Here is an 18,152-nt window from a genome sequence, read left to right on the forward strand (position 1 = left end):
GTCCTCCCTGCAAGTAGAGATGGTACAGGCTTTAGCTGCTCATGTGATGCACCATGGGAGTGTTAGCATAGCACATAGAAAATGAGCAGGGAGAAATCTCAGCATCAAGATGGTGCCAGATAAGTATCAGATGTAGGGGGGGGGGACTGCACTGCATGAAAATGACTGCAGTATACACAGGAGACCTCCAAAGTGTGACAGGCATCCAGGTGATGGGGGGCAAGGACGAAAAAATGTATTTTTGCCGGAGTGGCCCCTTACAGGTGCACATATCGACTTGTTTTATGACAGATGTGCTTGTATGCATTGTGATTTTCATAGCACCGCAGGGGAAAATTAGCATTACGTCTCTGGAGCTATAACCAGTGTCTCTTTTGTATGAAATACAAGATTTCACTAAACGTAATAGATGAATATACATTTTCTATTGTCTTTTCTCCAGGTTTAATGATAAATAAAGGAATAGTCGGGCTGCTACTGTTCCTGCTCGGTGTCCTACTTCTTCTAGTCAGCAACATGTCCCAGTTATATCAGCAGGAACATGGTGTGACTATATTAATAAAATGTGTATAATAGTATAAAATAGAAAGTATTTATTATTTTAGTCTTTTGTGGGATAATTATAACGTATATAAATTCAGAAGCCTCTCCTGGGGATATAATATAGTAGTGTTTCTAATTCACAGGCATCTATAATAGTAAAGCATAAACCAAGCTTGGCTTCTTCCTTATTGTACGCAAAATTATAAAAAACACCCCCGCCGCTTCTAAAGACAGTCAACCTCTGATAAAACCTCTTTTAAATTAAAGGGACAGTAACAACTGCAAGCCATAAAGGTAAATGCAGCTCCAGAGTATGGGGAAAGGAATCTCTTTGGTCATATTCCAGGAGCGTGTGGTTCTATGAATGTCCTCCTTGTATACTCCAGGAGCTTTCATGCTGAATGTGAAGAAACAACCAGGTCTGAACAGAAGCTTAAATATATATATAATATAAAGCACAATATTGCTGCTTAGCAAAGCTTAAATGGAGAGATTCACTGAGACCAGTGGATATCTCACCACAAATTTGTGACATCTGACCAATCCATGTGTTAGCCAGTGACATTTCCGGTCTAAATTGTAGTAAATTAGGCCATTGACAGCCACAATCACTATCCCAAAAAGTGCTGGAGCTTAAGTAATTGCAACTTTTTAATGCTAAAATTCTGGTGCTAGTTTATTAATAAATTTCCCCAAAGTGTGCACTCTTGGGCTTTAAATTAAACTGATACTAGAGTCCCTACTTTTAGTGTTTGATGAGTAGTTGCTTATTAGCTTTTATCTATAATGCAAAAGATAAGTTTCAATGTCTACTGAATATCTGAGACTGGGCTCAGATGGCTGTAATTCACTGCGTGCCGCCCGCAGGAGATATGGCAATGACATTGCGTTCTTGCTGTGCGACATCAATCACCATGCTCTATCTTGGCCTGAATGCGCACAAAATACACGCCAAGATAGTGCATGCTGCGATTTTTCTTGCACGCGTTTTTTTTTTTTACACAATTTGTGTGAGCGTCAACATGGCCTGTATATGTTTGATTCTGAAACGCTGTGGTGTTTCAGAACAAACATACATTGAAGTTTGACTCTAAATGGCGCTGCCGAGTCATGGGGATAGGCCATGATGGCCTCTACCTGACCGAATCATATAGAGTGACAGCTCTCTCCCTATGCACACCAATGCTGTCACTCTACATGATGCGGGCAGGGAGAAGCCACTGCAAAACTTCCCCTGAGACTTTCAAGATATGTTCATTCTGAAACTCCAAAAAATAAAAAATACACGGGTACCCATAGTCTTCCACGAATCAGCTAGATCCTGCTTCACCCGCTTCCTGAAACTCAACAAGGAGGAAACTGAACTCATCATCTTTACCCCATCTCACTCAACAGCCCGACCAGACTTACCAATCACAATCAATGGCTCCACACTTTCACCAGTCCCACAAGCCCGCTGTCTCAGCGTAGCTTTTGACTTCGCCCTCTCCTTCTAACCACACATACAAGCCCTTGCCACTTCCTGCTACCTTCAGCTCAAAAACATCTCTTACATAGGCTTTTTCTTCAACATCGCATGATCACAAATGCTAGTGAATGCCCTCATCATCTCCTGTCTAGACTATATACGATGTCTCATACAATGCTCCTCAATCCATCCTGCACTCTGCTGCCTAGCTAATCCACCTCTGCCCCCATTACTCTCCTGCCTCACCCCTGTCATTCCTTTCACTGGTTACTCAACATCCAGGAAATCCAATCCAACATATCTCACATATAAGGGTGTCAACAACCTGTCCCCTCCAAACATCTGTGACTAATATCCCAATCCCTACTAGCATGCAGTCTATGGTCCTCAGAAGACTTCTGCTCTCGTGTGCTCTGTTCCTCACATTACATCTCCAAAATTCCTCTATACTCTGAAACTAACTACCCAACACATTAGACTCTCCAGCACCTCGGGAAGTTTCAAAAAGAGCCAGAAAACCCAACTTTTAAAAAAGCCTACAAACTACAGTAAATCTTTCTGCCATCACAGCACGAGCACCTTCTACCCTCACTTACTAGGTTCCTTCCCCTCGCTATAGACTGTAAGCCTTTCCAACGGGGTTCTCTCTGCCATTGTATCCATTTTTTAATTGTAAAGTATAGCAGATATTCATTGTAGAACTTTAAATATCCTGCGTGAAATCTCAAAGAAAGGAAAGTTTTTCTTTAAATTCCTAGAATCAGTGAAGGACAGGGGGGTGTTGTTGGCACAGATGGAATAAACAGGGGTCATTAAAAGGACAAAAATGAAAGTAGGAGGAAAATAGAAATTAAATAAAGTTGCCAGAAATAGAATCTACTGTACCAGATAAGTAAATGGCTTTATCAACCATGAACTCTTCAGCAAATCGAATGTGACAGAAATTCTTCTTGCTTTTACGAATCGCCGTAATGTCTCCACATTGCTCAAAGACCTCTTGAATAATCTCATCTGTGGAATTTTCGGGTAATCCTCCAACAAATACAGTTTTACAACCTGGAGGCCGCTCTCTTGTAGAAGGTGGAGGCAAATCTATAGGAAACAGATTTTAAAAATTGAATTTTCCAATAAAGAGTACCAATCATTTGGAAAAACAACTGCAATCACTGCTCAGGCAGTTACAGGTGTATGTAGACAGTTACAGGTGTATGCAGACAGTTACAGGTGTATGCAGACAGTTACAGGTGTATGCAGACAGTTACAGGTGTATGCAGACAGTTACAGGTGTATGCAGACAGTTACAGGTGTATGTAGACAGTTACAGGTGTATGTAGACAGTTACAGGTGTATGTAGACAATTACAGGTGTATGTAGACAGTTACAGGTGTATGTAGACAGTTATAGGTGTATGTAGACAGTTATAGGTGTATGTAGACAGTTACAGGTGTATGTAGACAGTTACAGGTGTATGCAGACAGTTACAGGTGTATGCAGACAGTTACAGGTGTATGTAGACAATTACAGGTGTATGTAGACAGTTACAGGTGTATGTAGACAGTTACAGGTGTATGTAGACAGTTACAGGTGTATGTAGACAGTTATAGGTGTATGTAGACAGTTATAGGTGTATGTAGACAGTTATAGGTGTATGTAGACAGTTATGGGTGTATGTAGACAGTTATAGGTGTATGTAGACAGTTATAGGTGTATGTAGACAGTTATAGGTGTATGTAGACAGTTATAGGTGTATGTAGACAGTTATAGGTGTATGTAGACAGTTATAGGTGTATGTAGACAGTTATAGGTGTATGTAGACAGTTATAGGTGCACTGTGTAGCCCTCTGATGGTCTCTTTGGATGTAGTTTTTCTCTCTCCAGGTCAGCTAAATTGGTGCCTCTAATGAGCCATTTATTAACTGCTCCACAAAAGATACATTTGTCTATATTGGTAACTGATAACATTTCTGAATATTTGTTTTTTTTACATGCTGTAGTTAGGTTTGGGTTTTATCCTTTGAGCTTTACAAAACTGCAACAAAAAGACACAGAGACTGAATGCAAGAAAGGGACACTAAAAATCTGAAAAAAGGTGAAGACGCCACTTTCCCATAGTACAATATTATTCTGGAAGGTTTCATGAATTTCAACCACTACATTCATAAGGAATCCATTCAACAATAGAAGCTGAGATACGCTGTACTGTGTTTATATACACATTATCTTTCTAGGTTGTCTGTCACACAACTGCTAAAGAGAATGTTTTGAAAAAATTATGTTTCCTAAATGCTGCACACCACAAAATAGAGGATATTCTGTTTCCCTAGCACTATCTTTCACCATATACAGAGAAGGAGCAGCTTGTAAGACATTATAAAGGTACTGAGCAGTGTAGATGCGGTTCTAGTAGCTGTGTGACAGTAAAACACTTACTATTAGCTGCACCAGTATCACTGTGTGAGTCTCTTTGCTTTACTCCCACCTCGCTCCTCCTATCCTCTCCACAAACTTCTATGAGCAGCATATGATCTGACAGTCTGATCTGTCAGTGAACGTATAATTCACGTTGTCTACCATGGAAGATTTTAGTGGGTTTTTTTCCAGTGTGTGTGAGCAAATTAAGCACAAGGAAGAGGAAAGAAGCCTGATAAGTGGATAAAGAAGCATCTTCCGCCGTTAAAGGGGTTGTCCCGCGGCAGCAAGTGGGTCTATACACTTCTGTATGGCCCTATTAATGCACTTTGTAATGTACATTGTACATTAATTATGAGCCATACAGAAGTTATCAAAAGTTTTATACTTACCTGCTCCGTTGCTGGCGTCCTCGTCTCCATGGTGCCGACTAATTTTCGGCCTCTAATGGCCAAATTAGCCGCGCTTGCGCAGTCCGGGTCTTCTGCTGTCTTCAATGGGGCCGCTCGTGCAGAATGCCGGCTCCGTGTAGCTCCGCCCCGTCACGTGCCGATTCCAGCCAATCAGGAGGCTGGAATCGGCAATGGACCGCACAGAAGAGCTGCGGTCCACGGAGGGAGCAGACCCCGGCGGCCATCTTCAGCAGGTGAGTATGAAGACGCCGGACCGCCGGGATTCAGGTAAGCGCTCTCCGGTTTGTTTTTTTAACCCCTGCATCGGGGTTGTCTCGCGCCGAACGGGGGGGGGTTTAAAAAAAAAAAAAACCCGTTTCGGCGCGGGACAACCCCTTTAAGATATATTACAAAGTTTTGCATGTACTATTTATGTTAAATCTGCTGAAAAATTAAAGGGGTTGTCCAGGATGATGAAATGAAAAACGTTTCCCATGCCAAAAATTAAAAATGAAAATCTTGTTATTTGTATAGCACCAACTTATTCAGTAGCACTTTCAAGTAATTTATTTTTTACCCACAACCAAGCTGGGTATTCATTTTACTGGCCTCGAAAGGACAGAAGGCTGAGTCAACCTTGAGCCGGCTACCTGAATCATGCAGGGATTAAACCCGCAAACCCTCAGGTCAGGAACGATAGCTTAGAACTGCATTTCTGCTGCCTTAGCACTCTGCACCACACGAGACATACACAAAAAGCTTATCTCTCTCGGGTCCCCGCATCTCCCGTGATGCAGTTCGGTGTTCTATGGTGGGTCAGTGTTTACTGGCTGCTGCAACCAATCACAGTTCTCAGCGCTTGATGTCCTGCACATAGAGTGCTACAGTCTGTAAACACAGACCCAGAGGAGACCAGGAGCTGCTGGAGCGAGGCAAGCATGGAAGAGCCGAGTATAAGCTTATTATCTTCTGTTATGAAAAGCATTTCTTTTTCAATGTCAGATGGCCCCTTTAAAGTCTATGGAACATTATTTGTATGTCCTCACTAAATGTCTTCAGTGTAATAGTGTTACAAACTATAGTACAAAAGCTTGTGGCAGACATTAACCAGAGGTGTGTAGCTAGACAGAATGGGTCAAATCATCCTGTAAATGTCTCTGGAACAATTTTTATCACATGACACTGATAATCCAATGCAATGAAGAAGCCAATCACTTGTCCACTAGCTGATCTCAGGTAGAAATGAATTGGACAGGTTGAATATTCCTGTTTGTTTCCTCCGGGATAAGTGGTGCCAGATTTCAGTAAGTTGCCTGTTACTTAAAATAATTAAGGCCGAGTTTTTCGCTTTGCTGAATAATGAAAAATTGAATGGATTTTACACTGTTGAGTAAGCCAACACTATACACTGTTGGAGATCAGCGCTCCATTTCGGAGAACCAGCGGTCAGCTCACTTTACATAGAGATACTATTGACCTGGATTTTGTCACTGATCCTGCAAGCTAGGCTCTAAACATGCTCCCGCTTCTCAGGTTTTGACAAAAAGTAGAAGGTACACTAACATTGGTGTTTATATGAGTTGAGCAAACACATTCGCGGAGGAAGTGTCTACCTTAAAGGGTTTTTTCTAGCTCTTAAAAACTGATGACTTATTGAAAAGATAGGTCAACAATAACTAATCAGTTGGGATCCACCGCCCATTGCGGTTTAGTGGGCCAGCTAATACCCTGTACAGAACAGGAAGGAGACAGCTCTGTACATTGTGCAGTGTTCTAGTGTGGTATTGCAGGTGCAGCTCCCACTGAATTGAATGGGAGCTGTGTGAGCATTACCACGATGGGCCACCGCACAATCTATGGAGCTATCTGCTTCCTGCTTCAAACCGGCTGACGGCTGGGCCTGATTCACAGCTGACGAGCCTGGATTCCAGAGGGCAGACCTCCGCTTATCAGCTAATGTATACCTAAAAGCTGGAAAACCTCTTTAGTGTGAATGTTCATAGACTGCTTTAGGCTCAGGCTACGTACAAACATGGTATAAAAAAATTAGACGCAGATTTTTTGGCAGGTCCTCAGCGAATAAACAGCTTATGCAGAGTCTAAGACCTCTTGTCCATGGGCTAAATTGAATTGCGGAATCTGCACGGACAATCCGCAGTTCAAGCAGCCCATAGAGAAGCATGGGCTTCCGCACTTAATTTAACATGTGTAGATTTTATTTGATTTGATTTGCGGATGGCTTGCGTGAAAAAGAAATCGCAGCATGCTCCCTTTTACCACGGATTGGCTTCATTTATCTCCATGGGAGCCAGTAATCTGCAGTGTATCTGCAAATACATTTGCGGATGCACTGCAGATTTGAAGGTTAAAATCAATTAGGAAGGTGGGGAGAAGGCTGGGAGGTGGGGTTGCAGATTTTTTTCCCGTGCAGATGATCCGCTGTGCATTCGTGCGGAAAAAACAAAGAATCCACGATCTCCTGCAAGCCTTTAAAAATCAAATCTGCGATCACTCGCAGTGCATCCGCATGTGTAATCCGCGCGTGCTGTGGACATGAGGCCTAAAACATGAATCTTGCTGAAGATCCACTACAAATGACATAGCAGGCAAGATACACATTTGAAAATCAACATCACGCCTTGCTGGGATTTTTGTACTACATGTGATCAGGGGTTTCACATACTATAATGTGTTGCAGTTTGTGTTGTAGAACCTTCCTAAGAATCTGCAACAAACTCACCATGTGTGAACAAGGCACCTTAGGATTTCAAGATAGAAAAAAAAAACTGTTGAAATCAAGAGAACCAGCAGTAGAAATATTGAAGGCAAAAAACACAAGTAATAATAGGGCAAATCTAACAAATGCTACTTAATAACTGTATTTTCCCATCCGTTTTTCTTGGGAAGAAATACATATTGTGCCAGCTGTAATTTTTGCTTCGTAAACAAATACAATAACAGGTGCAATTTTATCCTTTGTCAACCACTACACTAAAAGGCATCAAAAAGAGAAGAAATAAAAAGCATACCAAAAAAAAAAAGAAGAAGAAAATACAAAGCTCTGACATTATGATGAAAAACTCTGCTGGTTATCGCTGCTGTCTTGTTTCAGATAAAACAACAGAATGCCAGAACAGGGAAAAACATAACCTAACAGCAGGCATTACGTACTTGGCTGAGAAGATGAATGCAGGCGCCATAGTTTACCTTTAAACATTATTTAGCAGCCTGGAGGTCATTCACAGAACTGCAATTTTTAGAATAGTCTAAACAAGAGTCAAAGGCATCCTAATGGACAATGTTGCCGAGGACAGATTTACGCTGCTTTTACAGTCTGGAGTTTGCTGATGTATTGGGACAAGCTGTGCCCTTGTCCCATTTTAGGGCATATATAGGACATGACCCTTCTTTGCTAGCCTCTTGCTTTGGAGGACTCATCAGTTACATTGTCATCCGTTCGACTCGAGATGTATCAATTTTTTTTATTTTTTTGCCACTGAGGCGCAGTAAGTTGATGAAAGTGATAAAAACCTGTAAATGATCGATACAATTCTGACAATGGTTATAACACTAGGGTGTCTTTTCAGTTTCGTGATTTGCTTGAGATGTGCGTGCATCTTTTTGATATGTGATGAGATCTATGTCACGATTAAGCAGAAAGCCTTAGAAATAGAGAGAAGATACATGTTGCTGCAATGGGTGCCTGTCAGATACAATACCGCATCCCTAGGCAACAGCTGCTTGGCATCTTTCAATCTTGCTTCATAGCAAACAATAGGAAATTACTTGCAGGGAAATGAGAACACAGTAATCAGTGAAACGCCGACCATCACTCAGTGTTACACAATGACAGGCACTGGGGTCTATTCCAAAGACACAGCAAGTTGCACTGGCATCGAAATGTGACATTTCTATGAAATGGGAAGCTTGTGTGGGATGGAGTTTGTCATCCTGTCTGAATCAGGCACCCCGTCATTATGTGCATGAGTTGATATCATTAAAGGATGGAATGATTTCTCATGCTGGAGTGTAGCAACAAAGGTATAATAGATATTTCAGCACATATAGTTAAGGCTCCCTTTGATACTTCTTGACGTGAAGTTGCGCTTCAAATAAGTTTTCAGTCTGTACCCAGTACTCACAATGAAGCAATCGCTGGAATTGCCGTCTAACTAAGAGTTAGTTTGGAATTGGTGATTGCGAAATTCACATCTGCAGTCTTTTTCCAGGGTTAATATTTTTTTTTTGCGCTTTAACACCTTTGTATTGGACTATTACAGTCAGAACCCTAGTGAGAAACAGCACAGCTACATCATAGCTCTTACAGTATATGTTCCAAAAACTTCTATTGTTTTCATTAGAGAGGAACCTGTCATATGCAGGTACCTCTATGGATCAATCAAGGGTTGCCCCCAGCCCGGATACATTTGGCTTCCTGATTAACATGTTATTGCACACTCTTAAAGACTTACAGATGAACCAGATTCATTATTTCTCCATTTTAATCTCCGCTGCTGACAATTACCTAGAGCAGTAAAGGGGCAGCATTTGACATATATATTTCCTCTAAATTCAAGCGGTTGTCCTTGTTGTGAACTATTGATGGCCTATCTTCAGGATTGATCATCAATAGTAGATCAGTGGGCATCAATCATTTAGAAGCCCCATCAATCAGCTGTTTGTCAGGCCTCTGCACTCATGCATGGAGCTGATGTGTGCAGGAAGCACGTAGCTTTGTTCCTATTGCAACAGCCCAGCTTTGGACTTTAGGCCAGGTTCCCATTCATTTCAATGGGAACTTGGCCTGCAATACCAAGCCTGGCAACTGCTGTGGGAATGAGGCTGCCTGGTTCTTGCACACATCAGTACAAAAAGCACACAGGCTCAGCTTACAGCAGGTCAGCGGATGTCCTGGGCAGGGGCTATCTGGCCAATTTTAGCCTGTGGGGCAAGCATATGACGTTGGCCCTTGAGAATCTGCCCATCCTAAGGGTGCATTCACAGCTGGTGGATTTTCTACAGTGGAAAAACTGTACCAAAACAACACCAAATCAGCATCAGAATACACACCATATGGTGCAGAGTTTGGTTTAGACCAGCACCAAAATCTGCACCATATGGTGTGTATTCTGATGCTTAACATACCCTAAGGGTGGAAACACACAGTTCAACTGGCTACACAATACTGGCAAAATTGAGCAGCCACTAACCATTGTGGGTCAGCATGCTCTGGTTTTGTGTGACCACCCACACCAAGTCCCTTTAAACTCAACTAGTTTATCTATTTAAACATAAATACAGCACCCAAACCAAGCTCAGTACATAAATACAAGCACAAGGACAGATCTTAACATAAATACATTACCAGAAGCAAATGTATAAAATAAATACAGAACAAATCAAGCTCAGCATATAGATACACCAACAGAACCAAGCTCAGTACGTAGATGAAATACCAGAACCAAGCTAACATAGATACAATACCAGAACCAAGCACAGTATACAGATACAATACCAGAACCAAACTCAGTATATAAATACCCCAGCAGAACCTAGCTCTGTATATAATAATAATAATAATAATAATCTTTATTTGTATAGCGCCAACTTATTCCGCAGCGCTTTCAGGCATGGATAAATGCAAAACAATACAACAATTGCAACAATTACAATGTGAGGTATATTGGGTTAGACACAAATGGGTTGAGGGTGGTACACGAGGTGCAGGGGTTGGGGAACACAGGCAATAGGAAATTTTATGTACAGATCATTTATCAGAAGGCAAACAGGGTGGAGCACCATAGGGAGGGGCGAGGGACTAGGTCAGGAGATTTGGTATGCTTCCCTGAAGAGGTGCGTTTTTAAGGCACGTCTGAAATTTTGTGCATCGGGAATTGTCCGGATGCCTTGGGGTAGAGCATTCCAGAGGATGGGTGCTGCTCTGGTGAAGTCCTGTAGGCGAGCATGAGAGGTTCGTATTACAGGGGTGTTTAGTCTGAGGGTGTTAGCCGATAGGAGTGAGCACGCTGGGTGGTATACTGACAGTAGGGAGGCGATGTATGGTGGGGCAGCACCATGCAGAGCTTTGTGAGTGAGGTAGAGGAGCTTAAATTTAGTTCTGCAGTGGATGGGCAGCCAATGCAGCGACTGGCATAGTGCAGAGGCGTCTGAATAACGACTGGATAGAAAAATGAGTCTAGCTGCTGCATTTAGTATGGATTGGAGTGGAGCGAGCCTAGTGCGGGGGAGGCCAATGAGTAGCGAGTTGCAGTAGTCAAGCCGGGAGTGGATGAGTGCAACCACGAGCGTCTTTAGCGTGTCCGTGGTTAGGAACGGACGTATTTTAGCAATATTTCTGAGGTGCATGTGGCATGTTTGGGCCACAGATTGGATATGGGGGGCAAAGGAGAGGTCAGAGTCCAGTGTGACCCCAAGGCATCGGGCATGCCGTCTGGGGGTTATAATGGCCCCAGACACTGGAATGGAGATGTTGAGGGGAGGTCGGTTAGAAGGTGGAAAGACAAGGAGGTCAGTTTTAGAGAGGTTTAGTTTGAGAAAAAGGGAGGACATAGTGTTAGAGACAGCGGACAGACAGTCGGTGATATTTTGGAGGAATGTTTCAGAGATCTCACGAGAGGAGGTGTATAGTTGGGTGTCGTCAGCGTAGAGATGGCATTGGAGGCCAAATCTGTGGATGGTTTGTCCAATTGGGGCAGTATAGATAGAGAAAAGAAGGGGACCAAGGACCGAGCCCTGGGGTACCCCGACAGCGAGAGGAAGTGGAGCAGAGATAGAACCAGCAAAGGAAACACTGAAAGAGCGGTCAGAGAGGTAGGAAGAGAACCAGGAGAGAGCAGTATCCTTTAGACCAATAGAGCGGAGCATAGTGAGAAGGAGATTATGGTCGACAGTGTCAAATGCAGCAGACAGGTCAAGGAGGATTAGTAGGGAGTAGTCACCTCTCGACTTTGCAGTCATCAGGTCATTTGTTACTTTTGTAAGGGCAGTTTCGGTCGAGTGTAGAGAGCGGAAACCAGACTGGAGGGGGTCGAGGAGCGAGTTGTCAGAGAGAAAGCGAGTAAGGCGGGAGTAGACCAGGCGTTCCAGTAATTTGGAGATAAAGGGGAGGTTTGAGACGGGTCGGTAGTTGGCAGCATTAGTCGGGTCCAGGGTTGGTTTTTTAAGCAGAGGGGATATAATCGAGTGTTTGAATGAGGAGGGAAAAGTGCCAGAGGTTAGGGAGTGGTTGCAGATTGTGGTAAGGTGAGTAATGAGAGCTGGGGAAAGGGAGCGGAGGAGGTGAGAGGGGAGAGGGTCGCTAGCGCAGGTGGTGGGGCGGGCAGCGGAAAGGAGCCTGGAGACTTCTTCCTCTGTCGTTGGTTCTAGCGTAGATAGTGAGTAGGTGCTGGGTGCAGTCCTGATGAAACTGGGATCAGGGCTAACCATGCAGCTTTCAGAGATTTCTTTTCGAATGTGGTTGATTTTTTCTTTGAAATAGGCAGCTAGTTCTCCAGCAGTCAGGTCTGTCGCAGGGGCCTGTTCCTTGGGGCTGAGGAGGGAGTGAAAGGTCTCAAAGAGTTGTTTAGGGTTGTGGGATAGTGAGGAGACAAGGGAGGTGAAATAAACTTGTTTGGCATGGTGAAGGGCTGGGTTATACGTTTTAAGCATGAATTTGAAGTGGAGGAAGTCTGCTGGCAGCTTTGACTTTCTCCACAGCCGCTCGGCGCACCTAGAGCACCGCCGGATGAAGCGCGTTTGGGACGTGAGCCAGGGTTGCCGTGGTCTGTGTTTGACGGCTCGCGTCACAGGCGGTGCCACTTCATCCAGGGCACGGCTGAGGGTGGTGTGGTAATATTCGTGGTGTGGTATATATATATACAGAACCAGAAACTGTATTTGTTCTCGATATGGCAAGTATCAGATGTGCGTATTAAGGGCGCTTTTCACTAATGTGTCCAAGCCTGACCGCGGGTCCACTGACCTATACTCACGGCATGAAAGGGAACTATGAAGTGAATGAGCTGCGAATAGAAGCAGAGGCATACAAAGAACTGATGGGGCACTGTAGCAAAACCCAGAAGGCCCTCAATAGTTTACAACTGGACAACCACTTTAATGCTTTTCTCTTCCTCTTAAACACAACTATCTATGATTTGTAAAGGAGCACTCTGGATAAAACTGATACACGGTAATACCTAGTGCATAGTCTTAGGAGACACAGCATTACACAGGGATTCAAGGAGAAGATGCCCGTCATACTCGCCCCTTCAAGCCTAGCACCAGGCATTACACAATGTATCAGTCTTGGCATGGAGTGTTCTTTTAAGAGGTGCCCTTGAGAAACAATTATGTTATTTCTTCCACCTGGAAGTAAGCTTCCACTGTTTAGGTAAACATTCCCCTGATGTTGCTACATTTTGCTTTTTTTCCTGAATCTGCATATAACAGATATTTCTACTGAGCATTACTAGATGTCACCTGGGTAAACAGAAGTGAGACAATAATGTGCATATATACTTAGCTACAAGAACACACAGATGCATTTACAGCAGCCAATGATCAGACTTAACAGTTTACAGTATCAGGAACCCGGGAGAATCTATTCTACAGAGACTAAAGGGTTACAGTCGCTCATGAATACTTAAACATGATGCATTTGAGTGGGGCTTAAATCACCCTGAGAAAAGCAAAGACTGCATCAATGAATATTAAACTGGAGCCATGGTGCTCAGTCTGAAGAAAGACCATCTTGGCTCAGTCAGACTGTGACGGATGGAGTCAGCTGGCAGGACTGCATATCATGCAGAGGGTACAGAGACAATGAAGGAGTGAAATAATTTTATCTCACTCTGCCCAAGGGAAAAAAATGATTCTGGGCTCTTAGGAAAGGATTCATGGCACTCACATTTTATGTACATACCGACAGAGAGCACATGAATAAAAGAGTGCAGCGAGACATGTAGGAGTTATTATCAAAAGCTTTACCTTCCTATACACAGAACAGTCATATGCAAATTACGTAGGAAAAGCTGAGCGCTACGTAGATGCCCAGATAGTAAAAGGGACGCTGTCACATTGTACATGCCGTCCATCCTGCAGGCAGCATGTTATATAGCAGGAGGAGCGGAGCACATTCTATATAGTTGTCGGGAAAGATTTAGTATAACTTGTATGTCCTTCATGTAAATCCTTCCCCTTTTTACACTAGGAGTGTGGTAGGCGGTCCTTCTAATTATTGATTGACTACTATGTGCATATGTATCCTCATAGAGAGAAGGCTGTCAATCACTGATAGGACCACCCACTATCCAATGCGAGTTGTGCCCAAGAATATGAAGGTAATATTGTATGGCTCTGGCGGTGTTCCTTCTGGGATGATGCCCTTCTATGACCCTGTGTCCTGATATCTGCTTCACGCGCTTGAGACTGTCCTGGGAGACACGGCAAACCACCTTGCAATGACACCTATGATGTGCCATCCTGGAGGAGCAGGACTACCTGTACAACCTGAATGGGCTTTAGGTAGCACCTCGTGCTAACAGTAATATCAAGGACATTCGTAAAACACAAAACTAGAGAGGAATCAGTCAGGAAAGATAAGGTGAGAGTAATTGTCTGTGGCCACCGCCTGCACAACCAGTCCCTTTTTGGGGGTCGCCTGCTGTTGCCTCTCCAGCGCTCCTGTTGTCACTTCTAATTGTACCACTGCAGATTAAATTGATTCACAATTAGTTATGTATGTTAACTGAGCAGATTGACATCCCTGAAGTCTAAGTGATTTGGGATTATATTGTGATGCTTAAGTGTTCCCGTAACTTTTTGAGCAGTGTACAGATCAATCTACTCAGCTGCTCCTGCTCTACAACATGCTGCCGGCGGGTCAGACACCATTTTCAATGTGACAGGTTCCCTTTAACTTAACAAGACTTGTTAAAAGGTGTACAACCACTTTGTACTGATACAAGACATAATGGACAGAAAATATCAAAGTCATGTATCTATAATTGTCACTAGCAAAAGCATAATCCATTATCTCACTCTTAGCGGTACTATGTATCCCAATCCACTGTGTCTAAAATATGCAATCTGATATGTTAATCAGAACACAAATGAGCTATATACATATATCCAGATGTTCTGCAGTAGAATAATGCAGTTTGGATGGATATTAACTAATCTTGGTGAAGTGCATTAGAAGAAATTTACTAACATTATTGGAAACACAAGTTTAAAAGGAGTTGTGCCAGCATGCACAATCTCCTTCAGATTATGGGGCCTGGGGCGATCAGCTGATCATCCCAGGTCCCACTCCAGGTACTCCCAACAGCTGATTTTGCTGCGGGACGCTGCAGCTAGCAAGACATCTCCCTTGCCGCGTCTGCTGCAGGGAAAATGTGGAGTTACAGGATGGCGATGCATGTGAACGGCTGTCCTGTAATTATAAAGACGGCACATTGTCTGTCTGGGCAGGAGTTGCTCATACAGAATGGTTCTCTGTTCAAGCAGTAGAGGAGGGTTCTGAGTATGGGACCCACTCTATGACTTTCGTATCCCCTAACAGGGCGTATGAGCAGGGGAGGCCACCCTAATATAACTCAACATGTAGAATGAAAAATAGTAAAATAAATAAATCGATTAGTAGCAAAGAGAATACAGGCGTTGCTCATAACAGTGGGTATTCTGTGAATAAGACTCACTAGTAGAAAGTGTCACCAAGAGGACTGGTGTGGCAGCTCAGTGTGTAGGATTGTGGTCTGGTTTAGAAAATCCATTGACAAATACCTTATTAAGAAACTGTTTGTTAACAGAGGGGAGTCTCTAAAGGCTCATTTACATGCAAAGACAATTGTTTAAACAATTGAAAGATTTACAGTTTTAGCTATCACTTGGCATAAAGTGTTAATAGACACTAATGTCCATTACCACTTTATTAGCGCCATTTGCATGTAAAAGGGCCTCCAGGAACTGTTTGCAGAACACAGCATGTGGTGTGAGCTCTGCACACAGCTCCATTGTTCTGGCACAGGCTGTTGACTGAATACAATGCAATCAACAGCTTCCAGCGAGAACACAGCGTGCGGTCCCTGTTATCTTCTCTCCTGGCTGAACCTTCAAACAATTTTTTAAGCTCACCTTAAAATCATCGCTCAACGATGATCATTATCTGAGGTTGCTGGAACAAATTTTGAGCGATAATCGTTGCGCGTAAATGGGCCTTAATTCTGGACCTTCATCAAATAGCCAGATTAGAAGAGGTCGACAAAGAGCATCTGTCTCTTTCTGGAGGACTCAACACATCTGGTTATTACAAGGACAGGCCGTTAATTTCTATGGGCACCATAGCAAACTTCATTTTCCCCTTTGGTGGCACCGCTGAGAAATTAAAGGGGTTGTCTCGCGGCAAGCATCAAAATTTTACATTACCCTATTCCCCCTGTTACCCCCCTGGCATAAAATAGCAAATTAAAGCAGTTTTTAAACCGCTTGCTACTCACCGATCCGACGAAATAAGGAGTTATAAAAATCTTCTCCCTAAGATGGCCGCCGGTGCTTTCCCAGGGATGCACTGCGGTTTTCTCCCATGGTGCACCGCGGGTCTTCTCCCATGGTGCACCATGGGCTCTGTGCGTTCCATTGCCGATTCCAGCCTCCTGATTGGCTGGAATTGGCACACGTGACGGGGCGGAGCTACGATGACGCGGTGACCAGCTCTCCGGCACGAGCGGCACCATTCACCAGCCAGAAGCACGGACTGCGCAAGCGCGTCTAAAAACGCCAGAAGACATTAGAATTAGACGGATCCATGGCGACGGGGACGCTAGCAACGGAGCAGGTAAGTGAATAACTTCTGTATGGCTCATATTTAATGCACGGTGTACATTACAAAGTGCATTAATATGGCCATACAGAAGTGTATAACCCCACTTGCTGCCGCGAGACAACCCCTTTAAAACACTTGCTGAAAGGTTTATCCAAAGACAGATGGACTTGGGGAGTCTTCCAGGAATTATCTTACTTTGACAGACCCTTCCAAAAAAAAAAAGGGGGCAGCCCAATTGCACAAGTATAGGTAAACAGATATATGATAAATCAGCACTTAGAACATGATCAAAATCAGCATTTCTACTATGGCACTTACTAGGATTTGGAGGAAAGAGGGTGCAGCTTTTACAATGAATAATTTCTTTCACTATAGGCAGCTGTGGAGGTGGTAAGAGACCCATGCCAGCCATCATTGGATTGATTGGAGTTATGCCAGTCATCATACTTAAGTTTGGATCAAAGCCTGGTACGCAGAGAGAGTCTGCAAACAAACAAAACAGCAATACACCTTAGAAATAAAAGAAGACATAATGCAAAAGATTTAATGTCTGAGCTCAGAACATTAGGGAAAGCGCGCACCTCCCCGTGTGTTATAAACCATTTACTCATTGGGGGCAGAACGGCGTGTAAACACTGCATGCAGGGAAATCAAAGGGGATGCCATGTAATTAAAAAACATAAAATCAAATCACTGCTACAGACATCTGAAACCAGACACCGAGAACACCATCAGCTTCTCCACACCAGTTGTTTGGATTGGCACAGGCTGTCTCACATTGTCTCATTCCTTCCTAGAAAACCGTTCGTTTACCTTGAATGCCCTTCAGAGAAACACACTTGTAGCACATGGGGGTCCTGAAATGTATGCTTCAAGGGGTTTTCCCACAGCTAAAAATTGCTTCACAACCACTCTGTCCTTCTTGATTGCTGCTGACCCGGACATGCAGCCAATTAGTGACCTTCTATAGCCAGTGCTAGTCACATGTCCTGGTCAGCAGCCACCGGGAAGTACAGAGTGGGCATGAAGCAATTTTAACTGATGGGAAAACCCCTTTAAGGTTCATCCTTAAAGGGGTTGTCTCGCGGCAGCAAGTGGGGTTATACACTTCTGTATGGCCATATTAATGCACTTTGTAATATACATCGTGCATTAAATATGAGCCATACAGAAGTTATTCACTTACCTGCTCCGTTGCTGGCGTCCCCGTCTCCATGGCTCAGTCTAATTCTGATGTCTTCTGGCATTTTAGACACGCTTGCGCAGTCCGTGCTTCTGCCTGGTGAATGGGGCCGCTCGTGCCGGAGAGCTGGTCACCGCGTCGTCAATGTAGCTTCGTCCCGTCACGTGTGCCGATTCCAGCCAATCTGGAGGCTGGAATCGGCAATGGACCGCACAGAGCCCATGTTGCACCATGGGAGAAGACCCGTGGTGCACCATGGGAGAAAACCGCAGTGCATCCCTGGGAAAGGACCGGCGGCCATCTTGGGAGATTTTTTAAACTTCATATTTCGTCAGA

The 18,152-nt window shown here is 43.7% G+C and overlaps 1 protein-coding gene across 7 annotated transcripts in view; it reads right to left on the minus strand.

Moving 5' to 3' along the window:
- Positions 1 to 18,152, minus strand: part of ENOX1 (ecto-NOX disulfide-thiol exchanger 1) — a 550,861-nt gene that overhangs the window by 130,391 nt on the left and 402,318 nt on the right. For all 7 annotated transcript variants that reach the window (XM_066581809.1, XM_066581791.1, XM_066581817.1 and 4 more), the window contains 2 exons: positions 16,952 to 17,116; positions 2,897 to 3,103 (listed from right to left, as the gene is read on the minus strand). In XM_066581809.1, the coding sequence (XP_066437906.1) occupies positions 2,897 to 3,103; positions 16,952 to 17,116 (372 nt within the window). The remainder of the gene's footprint in view (positions 1 to 2,896; positions 3,104 to 16,951; positions 17,117 to 18,152) is intronic.

Source organism: Eleutherodactylus coqui, chromosome 1 (assembly GCF_035609145.1).
Source record: "Eleutherodactylus coqui strain aEleCoq1 chromosome 1, aEleCoq1.hap1, whole genome shotgun sequence".
Classification (NCBI taxonomy): Eukaryota; Metazoa; Chordata; class Amphibia; order Anura; family Eleutherodactylidae; genus Eleutherodactylus; species Eleutherodactylus coqui.